General features: G+C 37.0%; 1 protein-coding gene across 1 annotated transcript in view; it reads right to left on the bottom strand.

Annotated features, from left to right (window-relative positions):
* Positions 1–16327, bottom strand: part of LOC139736928 (two pore channel protein 2-like) — a 47326-nt gene that overhangs the window by 10684 nt on the left and 20315 nt on the right. Inside the window, exons 7-16 of the mRNA XM_071647602.1 lie at positions 15913–15984; positions 14894–14996; positions 12764–12829; positions 10166–10230; positions 8050–8153; positions 4162–4243; positions 3375–3464; positions 1933–2052; positions 840–938; positions 31–123 (exon numbers count right to left, since the gene is read on the bottom strand). Coding sequence (XP_071503703.1) covers positions 31–123; positions 840–938; positions 1933–2052; positions 3375–3464; positions 4162–4243; positions 8050–8153; positions 10166–10230; positions 12764–12829; positions 14894–14996; positions 15913–15984 — 894 coding nt within the window. The remainder of the gene's footprint in view (positions 1–30; positions 124–839; positions 939–1932; positions 2053–3374; positions 3465–4161; positions 4244–8049; positions 8154–10165; positions 10231–12763; positions 12830–14893; positions 14997–15912; positions 15985–16327) is intronic.

Genomic DNA, 16327 nt, shown 5'->3' with positions numbered 1-16327 from the left:
GGAACACCAGTTAAGGTGTTCCTGAAGCACACTTACCAGTAGGACTATTGTGAAGAGTCCGTCCAGAATGTTTGACATGGATGACTTGTAGTACTGCCAGCCCATTGCCCACAGCTTCATAATCTTAAACAAACAGAAAAAAATTCTGGACATGATAATTTCATCAGATGATCAGTTGCCTGCTTTTCATTCACTTATCATTTCAAAATATTCCTCTCTTTTTTTTTTTAATTCTCTCAATATGTATTCGTGTAAACACACTGAATGAAATGCCACAAACATTTTTTATTTCCTTCAAACATAAGTATTTCCATACTATAAAACTTTGGCCGTGGCATTTTTGAACCGAAAGAAATTTGATGACAAAGTTTCGATTTGAGCAAACTACTGGCTCTCAGGACCAGACAAATATTGACTATAAAAAAATCAAAAAGACTATCATAATCACCGTTGGGTTTATTATGTTACATAAAAAGATATACCTGAACAACTCAGTTCCAAAGAATTTGAATTTGCAAGTTGTTGTTGTTGTTTGTTTGTTGTTGGTTTTTTTTTTTGGTTTTTCGGGGGGGGGGGGGGGGGGGGGGGATATACATTCTCGATGTATTCTTTATTTCACTTATTCTTCACACATATGGCAATGGTCCCATGGTTGCGGCTCACAACTGATCATTACTGAACATCAACGATACACCTTTTTCATAGAATCTACCCAACAAGTATGAACAGTACCCCTATATAGACAGTTTACTCCTTATAAATTTGAATTCCTAACAGGGGATAATGTCACTTTTTTTCCCCCAGCAACTTCAATGTATCATCATCATGACTGCCCCTACCTGTTCCACACCATAGTAGAAGACAAAGAAGTTGTTGACAATGGACAGTCGCGAATGCTTGCGGTAAAAACTCTCTTCATACTGAATTTCAATCTCGACCTATATTGAAGAAAGAGAGAGAGAGCATGAGTGAGTGATGGAATCCCAGAAAGAGGTAGAGAAGGAAAGGGACATTGAAAGAACAAAGACAAAGAAATTTATCAAGAGAACAGATTCAGACAAAGGTCACATATAAACTGGTATCTCTGGTATATGTTACTGGTTCTTAGAACCATAGTACCATATTCAGAGTATAGCATTTCAGCACGTCAGCCCTCATCCCCCAAAATCACCTTGTGTGTGGACATATACTCAAAGGGCCTCACTGCAGTACAAACACCACCACTTAGCCATTGCTTATTCAACTGTTGTGACGCATTGTTTGTACATTGAACTGGACACTCAATGGTGACCGGAAGATGCCGTAACAAATCACAGAGTGTCTTCGGCTTTCACTTTCATCTTGTATTGCTTCTAAACTCAAAGACGGCTTGAGTTACACTCTGGAGCGTGCCATTATCATATCACTTGAAGCAGTTGCAATAGTCAGCTACTACATGTATAGTTAAACTATGAATGAAGCAGAACCGTGAGAAATCTGGTGTGAATAGCAGCTCCGTACAAATTCATGGCAAAGTATATCACATCTCTCAGCATGTGGAACAAATCTAGAGCAGATTTCCTACAAAGTCATAGAAGTATCACAGACATGACATTCTGAGTTTCCTGGAAAGATGTTGCCCTCAATACAGGTTTCTGTCACATTAGCTACTACTATGTAATCTTTTTTTCAACTTATATGCAAGGTTAGGAAAGATAGGTATGTATCTTAGTCCTGCAGCTGTACATCCACAAACCTCTTTGTGAGTGAAGCACATACTTCACAATTGAAATCGTGACCATTTCTTTCAAATACTTCGTTGTAACTTTTTTCTTTAATTCACCATATGACATTTGGTGAAGGCTGAATATGTAATGTCTCTGTGAAAGGCATTATAAACCTGCATTAATGGAAATAACGTCTGACTGAAAGAAAAGCATGTACAATACTTACACTGATGATTATAATGTTTACAAGGGCTATGAATGTTCCAAAATAGCCAAAGAATCTATGAAGGATCATGGACTGCAGTCTTTTTAATCGCGGACGATTAATCACACGTGGGGAGCATATCTGATGAGAAAAAGAGGAAAAATACAGAAACAAAGAAGTTTAAAAAAAATAACAGAAGGAATGAAAATATGTGGATTGTCATGTATTCATTTGTACTACATTTTGAAAAAGGGGAAAAAGTGAAGTATCAACTTGATATTAAAAGACTTTCATACAAAATGGTAAGGAGGCTAATGTTGGACATGGCATGTTATGACACATACTACCAGCTGAAACTCCCAAGTACATAAAAGTATAATGATTACAGAAGCTTTTGACACAACAAAGCCCACTTGTTGAGATCAGCAGTTCTATTATAATCTTCAAGCAAACAGGAAATTTAGAGACATTTCACAGGGAACTAGCAGACACTTAATACTTTCTCAGTTACTTCTTGAACTAAAGAGAATATGACTGGGTTACAGCATCTCAACACTACATCTGACATCATTCCATATGGAGGCTTAATAAGCCAAACAAATGTGAAATAACTACACAAATTACTTTAGTCAAATCACTTTAGGGAGGAAATTGTCCTGTCATACACTCACGTTAAACTTCCCTTACTTTTTCTTTAGTAAAAAAACAAAACAAAACAAAACAAAACAAAACACAAAACCATCACCCTCACAAAACAGCCTATAACACCACCAAATAAATAAACATGACTTCAGGCTACAGTTTGATGAGATCTCTATCTACTAAATAAAGATAAAGCACACATTCATTTTTGTAATAAATATCTTTCCTATCTCTTCTTTTCTCATCCATTTTGACCTTAATTCTTTGTTAAACAGCAAAATCAATGTGGTAAACTCCCTTCAAATGATTTTCTGTTGTTACTGCAAGAAATTAAGGAACTTTCTTTTCCATGAGAATGGAAAGCAGCATCTGTGTATTCTCATCACTTCATCAATTTGTTAAGATATGTAATGAATGATACTTCTGGACTACAACCATTGATCTCTAGAATCTTGCTAAGTCTTTATTTTGATCATGCATTCACAGTACACCATATGCCACTATGTGTAGAAGGTGACTGACATTTTTAGTGTCCAATTAATTCTTTGCCCTTCTTGGAAATAAATAGATCATTTCTGAATATCAAGAACTTAATAATAATATAATAATAACATGAAATATTTATATAGCACTTAATACAACATGTTTCAAAGTGCTTTACTACTGTCAAAATGAACAAACAAACATATAAATCAGCTTTGAGTACAAATAATCAACTATACATAATCATCAGTTCTGTTCTAGAAATAAATGGGCTTTAGTTTCTTTTTGGAAATTTTAATTTAAATCAAATTTGGAACTTAAGTCGTGGTGATGCTTACCTCACTGCCCTCGGACTGGTAGTCTAAGCAATCAAACAACTTCTGAAAGTCCAATGATGTCAGCACACCTCCGATATTGCCATCAAGCTCCTACATCGCACGAAACAAAGAAAAAAAAAAAATATAAGTACAAGTAATAGTGATGGCCATCAAAATCGCACTTGCAATGGTTAAAGCAGCACTAGTTAGGGCAACAGAAATTAAACGATGGTAGCTGCAGTACGATTATCTACTACTTCTACTGCCACCACTGATTTTACTACTACTACTACTACTACTACTACTGCTACTTCTACTGTTACTCCTCCTCCTCCTCCTCCTACTACTACTACTACTACTACTGCCACTACTACTACTTGTACTTCTACAACAAGTAGAAGTAAAAGCTGCCATGTGATAAAAGAAGAAGTAGCAGGAGCATTAGCAGTACTACAAGTAACAGTGGTAGTATGAAAATACATTGCACATGCAGTTCTAGTACTGGCAGCAATAGTAGTTAAGTAGCTGCACTCGTAGTCATAGTAATAGAAGTTGAGCTTTAGACGTTTTGTTGTTGCCTTTGTTTTCATCCCTCCTTCATTTCCCCCTCATCTTCTGCATCATCCCTCCTACAGTCTGTATGATCACATCATCTTCAACATGATGATGAAAACCTTCATCTCTGTCAATGATCCAGTATTTGACTTAAGTGGCTGATTTGATATTCTTTCAGCAAACTGTCGGTTGAAGTTTATCAACTAGCAACCAGAGCGCTTGCAACTCTCAATCACTGCACACAATGACTCACCCTCAAAATGTTTTTCTTGGCTCGCACTGGTATGTTGGCCTGGAGAACAACAGACTTCACAACACTGACATTGACCGTGCACCTAGTGAGAAAACAAAAAGACGGTTTTCACATTCTTAATGGAGAATACACCAGGAGGAATCTACATGAAGTAAAACAATTTACATCAAATTCCATGGACATAGTACAGCAACAGCAACAGATTTTGGAAAAGCTTTAGTGAAATTAGACATACTGAGAATTTGGCAATTATGTGAATGTTTGCAAGAGTTGAAAGGTCATATCAAGAACGTCATTTTGGACGTGTTATTGTAACATTCCTTGCTTTTTTTACTCCTCATTTGTTATTTGCATATAATTTGTCTTATCCTTTAAAATGTTAACATTCCCTTGACCTGTGGAGTGTTACTGACATGTATGAAGGCAAGGATATGAATTTCCTATATGCTTTCTGTACGAGCTGGGACAAGCATTATTTTTGACATCCTAGAGAAATCAAATCTTGCAAAATTCCATTTTTAATTTTTTTATACGATTTTATGACTGTGATATCCCATATTGTAAAGTTTACATTTATAGAGGGATGCATTCTAATATTCCAAACTTATCAACAAATTTTTAAATTTGCCAAAACTGTCACACTCTTTTTTTTTAATAGTTTCTTCTGCATTTGCTGGCTCTACACATGCACAAGTGAAACATTAACTTTTACTGAAAGCTCAATTCTTCTGATGCTCTAAAATGAAATGAGAAATAATAGTAAAACTTGGCATTCTTTCCTTTTTGAGTACTTTCCAAAAATATTTCAAGCTCTAATATAATCAATGTTTATTACCGACAATTACTATGACCATGACAATTATTAGAATTTAATTTGAGAATGCACAAAAATTCAACAAGAACAAAAAAAACCAACTACTTAGAATATTTAGGGTGTCATTTACAAAACAGAAATGAATACTACCAAATAAATTGCTAATAATATTGGGACATGTTACATCTTGGAAATGGAAAGGAGACAGTGTAAAATAAGCATTTCACTTCTTACATAAGTATTAAGAAAAACTATAACAAAATTGCTGTGGCTGAAACTACCAAAGCATAGTGAAACTGATCACATTTTTAACAAGGAAAAGTAGAAATTACGCGGTGCGTAATATATGTCCCCGCCGGAAGTAGCATTTAGTAGCAAAATGTACAATATAGGTAAAAAGATGAAGGTCAAAGGTCAAAGAAGTCAAAGGTCAAAATTCTATGTAGAAGTTCTGAAGCCCTCACCTAGTGCCATCAAGCAAACGGAATCGAAATCGGGTTAGAAATGGCGAAGGAGTAGCATTTTGTAGCCAATGTACAATATAGGTAAAAAAATCAAGGTCAAAGGTCAAAGAAGTCAAAGGTCAAAATTCTGTGTAGAAGTTTTGAAGCCCTCACCTAGTGCCATCACTTAAAGCAAACGGAATTGAAATCGGGTTTAAATGGCGAAGGAGTAGCATTTTGTAGCAAAATGTACAATATAGGTCAAAAATCAAGGTCAAAGGTCAAAGAAGTCAAAGGTCAAAATTCTGTGTAGAAGTTTTGAAGCCCTCACCTAGTGCCATCATATAAAGCAAACGGAATCAAAATCGGGTTAGAAATGGCGAAGGAGTAGCATTTTGAAGCAAAATGTACAATATAGGTCAAAGGTCAAGGTCAAAGGTCACAATTGAAATTCTGTATAGAGGTTTCAAAGCTCCCATGTAGTGCTATCATATAAAGCAAACAGAATCAAAATCGGGTTAGAAATGGCGAAGGAGTAGCATTTTGAACATTTTGATCACACACGGACGCACACACGGACGGACACACGGACACACGGACACACGGACGGACACACACACGTACGGAGCCCGTTTCATAGTCCCCTGCTCGAACTCGTTCGGCGGGGACAATAAACGCAAACAGAAAAACTGACCAGAAATGAATATTATTTATCCTACAGGGATGGTTCACTGACAAAAACAAAAATCTGCCTAGTGACCCTTTTCTGCTAGATAAACAAGAAGCAGCTTCAGTTCACTGGGTAATAAGCTTAAACACATTGCACTCAATACATGTAAATGGATAGATGCGATTGTGTGGCTATGGCTACGTGCCAGCAGTCTCTCTAATGAATCTGTTAGGAATGTGCTGGACATTAAACAGCACATCACTTCAAGCAAGTTCTTTTGGCTCTACTTTGTTGATCCACTGAATATTTACATCACAATTTCAAAATGATACTGCAAACATACCATCTTAACACTTCTGCCTTTACTGCATTGGAAAAGGGCTTTGTACTTCATTGCACTGTATTGCAACATGCTGAACGTCTACACAGCCAATATAATTACTTGTTCTTTTAGACAGTGCACACTGTTGCTGTCTGGGAGAGCAAATTTATGCCGTGCTGGAGTAATACCTACATGTGAACCTAAACTAGACAGTCAAAACTAGGGTCACAAACTTTGTCTGACCTCCATATCCTGACCAAACTCGGCATCCCCCGAATGATAGGAAGCACCTGACTTTTTGGTCAAAACCACAAACAAAACATTCACAATGGCCTGCTATATTTGCATCTGAACATCCCAGGCACGAAGCTGTGTCCTTCATGTTACAAACTGGAGTGGAGACTTTCTATATCAGAGATCCTAGCAGCATGCAGAAACCAGTTTAAAGTATTTGAAACCACTTACAGATGAAACAAGTGCACAGAGTCATGAGTGCAAGCATACACTCTCTGTACAGACTTAACCACTGACCTGAAAACATCATTCGATGATGATGCTTAGTAATCATTATGTAGGAACCGTCATTTGGCATAAAAAACTGATAACCTTTCTCTCTGTTTTATCCCCCCCCCCCCAACAATTAATGATCATCTCTCTCTCTCTCTAGAAATATATGCAGTGCACTCCCGTTCTAAGGAACACGGTTCTAACGAAAATCCGGTTATAACAAAGTAAAAATTCAGGCCGCAAGATCATCCGCTCTATGTTTTGCATTGTTTATTTGTTCGGCTTTTATGAAATTTCATTATAACGAAAGAAACCTGCTGGTCCCGAGGACTTCGTTATAACAGGAGTCAACTGTATATGTATCAGACAAGTGGACCTTTCTGCAATATTGGCAACTCTTTCTCAAGCACTATGCCAAGGCTCTTGGTTTCAAGAGTCATATGTCAAGATAGGATATTAATGCTGTAGCTCGAAACTGGTTGAAAATGTTCCGAGGTACTCAATGCCAGTTCAGAGAGTGGTGGGGTATCTACGTGCCAACTGAAATGAAAAATCAGCCTTGTTAAAAAGGTCTCATACATCTGTTCTGACTCCAGGAAGTGCACAGGAAGTATGCCTTCACCTACTTGAGTGAGCTATCACATCGCATGCTTGAATCATACAGCATGTTCAATTCTGATTGAAACATGATATGACACTGTGACTACAAAGGCTATTGAGTATCCTAATGGCATATTACGAGAAGTGTTTTTTGGGCAAGCATGCCTGCCACACAATTCAGAAAGTGTGAATATTTGTGGGTATGAATGCCTGTATTTTGTATGCACTACTGAACTATTGCAGTGGCGGATCCAGAAGGGGGCGCACTGGGCGCACGCTCCCTCTTTATTTTTAGTTAAAACAGAAGAAACAAAAAGAAAAAAAATGGGGGGGGGGGGTGTGCACGCCCCCTTTAGTTTTGCAAAGGTGCCTCCCCTGAATTCCTGGAGCCACCTCTGTATTGTGCTCTAAAATGTAAGTTTGTGTGTGTGCGTGTGTGTATGTCTGTGTGTGTGTGTACGTGTGTGTATGTCTGTGTGTGTGTGTGCGTGTGTGTGTGTGTGTGTGTGTGTACGCATGGATACTGACATACCTTCCAATGGAACCACCATTCACAGTGTGCAGCTGAGCCCTGAGCATCTCAAAGGCTGCCTGGAAGCCCAGTCTCCTCCTGAAGTGACTTGCTTGCATTGATCTCTGGTAATATAAGATAACAATCAGGTTACAAAATGGAGGTAAAACACCACTGCTTGCATTGATCTGTAGTAGTAAGATAACAATCGGGTTACAAAATGGATGTAAAACACCCTTTTAATACAGGATCCACTGCATTAATTTCAAATGAAGAAGGCTAGGCCCTGTTACATATAAGTTGAGATCAAACATAAATTGGAAAATCAAACATAAAGTCTCTGAATACTCAATTCTGAGTAGCTGATACCGGACTTATGTTTGATTGCACTTGTTTTTTTTTTATGCAACATGGCCCAATAAAGACTTGAAGACTAGATAAGATACTAACACTGACCCACATCATTCCCAGAGCTGAGATTTAGATGAAAATTGGGCCTTGAGAGAATGCAACAAAATACTTCCATGATATCTATATATACAAAATGAAAGCATTCCAAATTTCACTGATGGGATACACAATGAAGAGATGAACTTGACAAAAAATATAGAGTATTTAGGATCAGTGTTCCAAAAGTTCATTCAGTACAGTCTCTTCTCTACAAACCCATTATTACATAGATCCTTTCATGATGTAAACAACAGTCATTAACATTCTGTGACTTTTTTGACACTTGTACATATTTCATTAACCTATGTCAATTTCAACTCTTCACTATTTTTTCATTTTTTAGGTGACAAGAATACATAAAACTTTCAGAGCAAATATTGAGTTGTACAAGTAATCATCATTAATCCTATTATTAATTTGTTACTGCTGATATTAAAAAAGAAGAAAAAGACTTCCATTCACTACAAATCTGCTGCCATAGAACACCACACTGGATTTCATTATATAATCAGTCATCTTATTACACCTATATTCAATTTGAAACAGGCAAAAATTTCAAATCTCAGCTTTTTGCACATCAGTCAACTCAATTCAATTCATTTCATATTTATTTCACACTCTGCGTCTGAAAAGGAAGGAAGTGCAAGAATGATTTACTGTAAAAGTGGTTTCTTTCGCGTACAGAAACTTTCTCGGTTTCCATCCGTGCCGACTTTTTCGCGTGTGTTTAAATTCGCGGTCGGTAATGATAGCGTTGTAACAAGCCACGAGTTCAAAACATTTTCGCGTGATGTTAAATTCGCGGTTCAACCTCAAAGCGTGAAAAGCGCGAAAATAAAACCACCGCGAAAGAAACCACTTATACAGTAACAATACGAGAGATGGATGCAAAACAATGAGTATGATTCAGAGAGAGGCAGGAAAGGTTATATTTGTTCATTTACAAGGAAGCTGAGCCTAATAAAGCACAAGTGCAGACAAAAAAAAAATACAGGAACAAACGTACAATCAAAACATAGACAAAATTTCCTGTCCATTTCTCTTTTAAAAGATGAAACGACACAATGCCTGGGAATTAGAAAAGGATGTGCTCTAAAAGCACTTGTGTCGCCATTTTTGGATGAAATGAACACATCGCTCTTTACGATCCCTAAATCAATAGCAACTCAATTGAAACACTTTGTATGTAATATGAGTCCAAGTGTCTGAGAGTTGGTCGACTCTACAAGTTCCAAAGATCACTCATTCACTTCCCTCTTATCATTTCCAGGAAATCTCTTTTTAAAACTGGTGACTGGGTTATACTAACACTTACGTAGTGTAATATGATAATAAAACAGAATCTCCACAAAAGTTTTTTTTTTTTAATTATCATTATTTTTTTTGTAAATGCATAAATATAAACATATATATATATGTATGCACACAATCACAAAAACAGGAACAAAACCACAACTAATCTAGAAAAAAAAAATACAAACATAACATTCAAAAGCAATCAGGTCAAGAACGTGTAGCTGATAAAGATTTAAATCACTGACTCCTCCGTAACAAACAGAACTCCAATAAAAATAGGCAAAGTGCATTAAAATTTCCTCAAAAGTCCTCGTGCAATCCCAGTGTGTATTACAAGGGTAAGAAAAAAAAGAAGAAAAAGGTCTTTGACCAGAAAGCACAAAGCACTTACAATGAGGTAACCTCTGAACTCATTGTAGATCACAGCAGTCAACATATTGAAGAACAGGTAGAGACCTATGGATTCAAGAGGCATTAAAGGCTGAATATTAGCAACAGATTACAGATGAGGCAAAAATCACATAGCAAATACTGATACCTCTTAGATATCTACCCCTGGTAATATCCACTTGGTTCAACAAAAAAAAAGCAGAAAAAAAAAGAGTTAGTTGCCAAAAGTATTGAAAAGACAAGAAAAGGGAAACTAAGGTTTCTTTAAAAGCTGTGCAAAACAGCACCAGCACAGTGATAATTTAAGCAAAAATGGACAAATACCAGGAATGTTTCTTCAATCTGCCTGTCAGTTATTAAAAGTGACATATATAATGTTCTGTGCACCTAGCACCTACACAAAGCCACTGCATTTATGACATCTAGAAGCACTTACAAGATTCTCTTGTTTTATATGAACAGTTTAAATGATTGAATACAATTATTCTCCCCCCCCCCCCCCCACAACAACAACAAAGAGAATACTGCTTGAAGTATGTTTAAGCTTTCCTGCTCTTGTATCTCCTAATGACATAAGATATAACAACTTGCAAACAAATGTAGGAAATTTTACAATTTAATAATGACATGCTAAAGTCATGTGGGATAAGACACCAACTCTGCATGGTCTTTACATGCTCCATCAAGTGATCTGTTGACAGTCATAATCTCATCATTCCTCGCTTGGCTTTTATCCAAGTCTGAGCAGCTTTATAAGTGATTTGCCTATTCCACAAACTGCTTCCAACTAAACACATATTTCTTTTCTGACATCGTCTTTGAAAGCAGGCAGCAAATTGATTTGATTCCTCCTTCTGAAGTAGACAAATCGGTTATTACTAGAGCAGCTATTCAGCTCTCACAATATAGTGAAGAGTCAACATCTTGAGCATGAAGACTAACTGTGAATACTAGACTATTTAATGAGGTCGTCTGCAAAGAGTGATGACCATTAGCTGGCTTAATCGATAATTTGCAGCAAGACAATGTAATGTACTTGGCCACGAGGAGACAAGCCGTCACCTGACAGCCTAACTAAATGTAAGAAATTATTCAATATGCTGCTTTACAGACAATTCCACAATGTATCCGCCGGATGACTGTGACAGTATTTGTGTATTTCTCTTAGTCTGCCTCGAATACAGAACCAGGAAAATAATGTTTTCCATTCAATATTAAAAAGGGCAATGTTATTTCCTGCTTTACACTGGGAAGGTGATATGATCACATCCTGTACCTGATAGTACGCTGTATGTTTTGTTGGGGAACTTTTCCCGATGTAAGCTTTCCATGAAGCATATGCACACAGTAAATATTCTCATATGTGACCGCCCAGCTCAAAACCAACAAACAGTTTGCCAAAATGAAATTCCACTTTTCTACATAGTTTGAAAGCTTTCTTTAAGATACATGACTTTAATATTAATAAAAAATGGACAATGCCAATCCATTGAAAAAGTGATTGAAAAAAGAGAGAGTAATGAGGTGCAGTTCCATAGAAAAGGGAGAAAAGAGAATTAAAGATTGGAGTCACTCAAGATGTGCTGTGCAGAAGTATCAATGAAAACATGTTTTATTTCCCAGTGAAGGCAGTGCCTGTCCACAAATAGGGTCCAGAAAAAGTAATATCTTGATATCTGTCTTGTTTTAAGCAGCCAAATTTTGACAGTAGGTGAAAAAAAAACATTACTCTCCCAGGTTAGACAAACTTTAGATATTTGAGTCTGTCAACCCAAATGAAATATTATGGTTCATTACAAAGGATCCAAATCTGTGACTTTTTGTGGGTTTTGAATGAGGCGGTCACATATTCAAGTCCCCTGATTGAGGTTAACCCGTTGAGGACGGTTTGATTTTGCTACAACACACATTTCCCATAGACACCTGCCCGAGTATACTCGGGACTCGTCCTCAACGGGTTAAGTATTGTTTCAAGGATGCACAAACTTTTCATGGACAACAGAAAATTGTTGCTCCTCTGCCCAAATGAAAGTTTATGTTTGCTCATTTATGTCGCTGCTGTAGCATGGTTCCGACTGACATTATGACAGGGCGCCACATCGCTTAATTTGAGCTTGCACTGCTGTCATCTTGTCCAGACAAACACGAGTCATTTGAGCATTAATTCTGACCATTAAACTTTACTTAAGGGGCCTTTTCTCGTATTGGAGTCCAGAGATAGCGTCACATTATCTGGACTGTAAGGCACCTTCAGCTGCCAGACATAATGTTTACTGTCAGATAGCAGTTTGTCTTTATTTGTTTAGGCATGACCAGACTCCACAGAATTGACATTTTCATAGGAAACCGAGGTCATTTGAAGTGGATAAATTTGAAACTGAGGCACGTTTATGATCACATGGCGGAGCGACATGCTGGTAGCGGATTGAACTGATGACCAAATAATTTAAGGCCGATTAAGGCACCGAGGTGTGCAGCATGGAGTCCAGTGAAGTTTGCCTGCATGTCCGACTGTGACCCTCTACACCTATTGATTTATTTCAAAGATGTACTTATCAGAACTGAGATGAAAGAAATATGGGCATGTGGACATTCTTACCGATTCCAAGAAATATGATGAAGTAGAGTGCATAAAATCTGTTGTTCTGGTAGGCAGGCATAGTTACTGCAATTCAATGTATTGAAAGGTAAATGTACAGGCAACAAGTTAGTTTTAAAAGAAATGTAAGCATTTCAAACAAACATGCAACGACTATGCTAAGCTGTCTTATATTCAAATACACTGCATCATACAATGTTTCTATCTCTAGGCATTACACAGTACTACAAATACCTGTGAAAAGAAAAACAAATTTCAAATTAATCATTTCATTTTCAGAGCACCTTTATGAATTTTAAAGGGATTCTAGTCTACTCATCATATTCATCATAAATAAAATATAATGGTAATGTGGTACATCTGTGCTGGCAAGAATCCTACAGATGTATATGATTCATTTATATTCACTTGCTAATACCAAGAGTAAAATAACTCTCCTTGTAGCACAATGTCCAGCTGGTGCTGGATCTAGCAAAGTGGGATTATCTATTTTTTTTTTTTCATTTCTTCTTGCTTAAAGGGTGTGTACAGTTCTGGTTGAGGTGAGGATTTAGCTTTTAACGTCTTGCGAGATATTCAGAAACCACTCTATGAGATGTCAAAGAGCATGCAATTCTATGGGGTATAAAAATTTTATTTGATGAAAATCGGTTTTGAAATGGCTGAGATATCATAAAACAAGGTGAAACAAAGAGATCCTAATAAAAAGCGTGACCTGCTGCCTTTTATTATTATCACTTTTTTGGATATCTCAGCCATTTGAAAAACGATTTTCATCAAATAAACATCAAATCCTTCTTAAAATTACATGCTCTTTCATATTTCATAAAAGGTTTCTCATTATCTTACTTAGGAATGTTATAAACCTGAATCCCAACCTCAACCAGTACTGTACAGTCCCTTTAAAATTGAAAACATATCTTGTCATTATCTACAGTATTGTACCTTTATTGCTTTGTTTCAGTTATAAGTGGCGAGATTTCTCAAAAATACATGATATATGTCAACATAGACTTGGATATGAATTGCAAGTTATATTACTGGTGTGGGTGTCGAGACTGTCGTAAATAAACACTTAAACCGTACAGTCACTGTTATGTACCAATATTAGACCAAGTTGGGAATAACCCACGAGAGAGGGTAAGAGATGAAATACCATAAGAGGGAGAGGTTACATACATACATATGTACACACACACATACACACATACATACATTCCTACATACATACATGTTCATGGTTAATACACACACATACATACATACATACATATATACACACACACACACACATACATACATACATGCATTCACAAATAGTATGACAGGAAAATGACAAAACAAAGAGATGTAGGAAGTGAGAGGAGGAGGAGGAAAACAAAACAGCTTGTCACGATGTTTGCAAGGTGTAACATTTAACCAGTAAAACCAAATTTTCCTTCCTCATTCTATATCAGAAATGATGCTCCAGAAAAACAGAGATCACAGACGACCACAATTATATCCTGTTATTTACTTGCATACTTCAAACATCTTCCGATCCCTTTCGCAAGGAGAATGTGATCGAAATATCCCAACCAAAACAGAAGGATGGAATAGAGCCCAGCCAATCTAATTGCTTATGTAAATATTCAAAGGAAATTCCTTTCCAGACTAAATAAACAACTTCTTTCATACCTTCAAAGCATGCCCTGAAGAAATCCACAAGAATAAAATGCATCCAAACATTGTTCAAAAATGCAATGTTTTGGTGAAGTGTTGATTGAGTGCATACTGTATCCAACAGATAATGATAAACTGATATCAAAATGCAGTATAAAGTTTAACCCTCCCAACCCCACCCATCTGAAGTAATAGAGCATTCTGGTTTAGTATCAGAAGCCCATTTTGCAGCACTAGAAGGACACATGAACACATGATGACTTGAGCCTCTCTAGCTCAATCCCCTCCCCCACTCATCTATCTGGTGTGAGTAGCCCATTTTGCTGTAGTAAAATGCCACATACTTTCATGACGACTTTGACCCTCTCTACCTTCCCACCACTCCCACCCCTCTAAAATAATAAAGCAGTCCAGTTCGAGCAGTCCATCTTGCATGATAGGAGAGAAGTAGCGGAAGAGTACACTCACCGTCGGGGTTGTTTGCTGTGGTGAGAAGCACAAGGAGACTCATGAGGGAGTCTCCGATGGTGGAAAAGTGCTGAAGACCCTCCTGATATATCCTGTCATTGTTCTACAAGACATCACAGACAGCAACCAGAGGGATGGATTCGATGTTGGTTAGCAGCAAGAAGCAAATGTTTGCTCTGAATTCAATTACTCTGATCTTCACAAGAATGCAATCTGCACATATTTATTTCTCCATTCATTACCATACTCCATGATCACAAATTTAACCACTCAGGAATTTGTCAAAAAGTCCTGATTCGAGAAAAATTAGACTGCTAAATATATGGTAATTACAGTAGTATACTTATGAAACAGATTTAAAGGGGTTCTGCAGGCTTGAAGAGTTATTTAAAAATGCACAAAATTTTGTCCGTGTCCTTTCCTCTTAGAAGTCTTTGACCCAATACAAATTCAATGCTCGCAAGATTCCTTAAAAGAAAACAACACCTGTTAAAGATATGAAATGAAACATAATATAATATATGGTACATAGGATGTCTCACTCCACAGCCCATTATTTCTAAAGTCTTTCTTTCTACAGGTTTCAAAATATCTGTTCCGGGTGTATAGCATTGCAACTGATATTTGCAGGCTTCAGTTTGTGTATGGAAGATACACTGTTCTATTCAGGAATGAGAAGAACATATACATGTTAGGTCTTTGAACTAGACTAGCGATTCAGAGAAAGGTTTACATTGCACATGAGGGAGGTATCGGGATTTCACTAACATGTGTGTGAGTCTGTGTCTACATACTGCATCAAAATTGGTTAATATATATGAACTAATATCACTCATAAAAAGCAAATATGAAATGTTGAAAACCCATGAGCTGTAAGGCCTCCCACTTAGCAGCATAAGAATTAAAGTGAGCCTTCAACAGATGGTGCACACACACACAAAAAAACTTAATCAACAAAACTCACATAATTTAGCAAATATACTCATTAAAAAAAATAATAAGCAAAAGAGCGGTCTTACTATCGGTGATGAAGTGGCATTGACGGTGATATTTAAGAGGCCTGAGGATCCATTGTTTATACCTTCCTCTGGCTGAAAATGAAAATAGAAATGTAAAGATAACTGTATAGCCAGTGGTTGCCTGCACATGATGAAAAGCAAGGAAAAAAACAACGGGAGTTGTTCACTAGTCAGATCAAAAATTGTGACACAATGTATGTCTTTTCAGATCTGCCTTCCATTAGCACCTAGCTGAGATTGTTAGTCAGTGTTAGACGGTCACAGCAGTATGTAAATGAATATAGTCATTTGCATATGGTCCTACTTTTCTTTATAAAAAAACCATCAAGGCTCATGGCTTGTGAGGATTCAGTACATTGATGTAAGTGGCCTGATTTCTCCCTTTCCTTGCAGTACCCTGTTTAGGCTCTCATAG

This window comes from Diadema antillarum, unplaced genomic scaffold (assembly GCF_040938485.1).
Source record: "Diadema antillarum isolate AM-2024a unplaced genomic scaffold, OU_Dant_1.0 seq00000674_RagTag, whole genome shotgun sequence".
Lineage (NCBI taxonomy): Eukaryota > Metazoa > Echinodermata > Echinoidea > Diadematoida > Diadematidae > Diadema > Diadema antillarum.
Note: the sequence above shows the minus strand (reverse complement) of the source record. Positions and strands in the feature narration are given on the sequence as shown.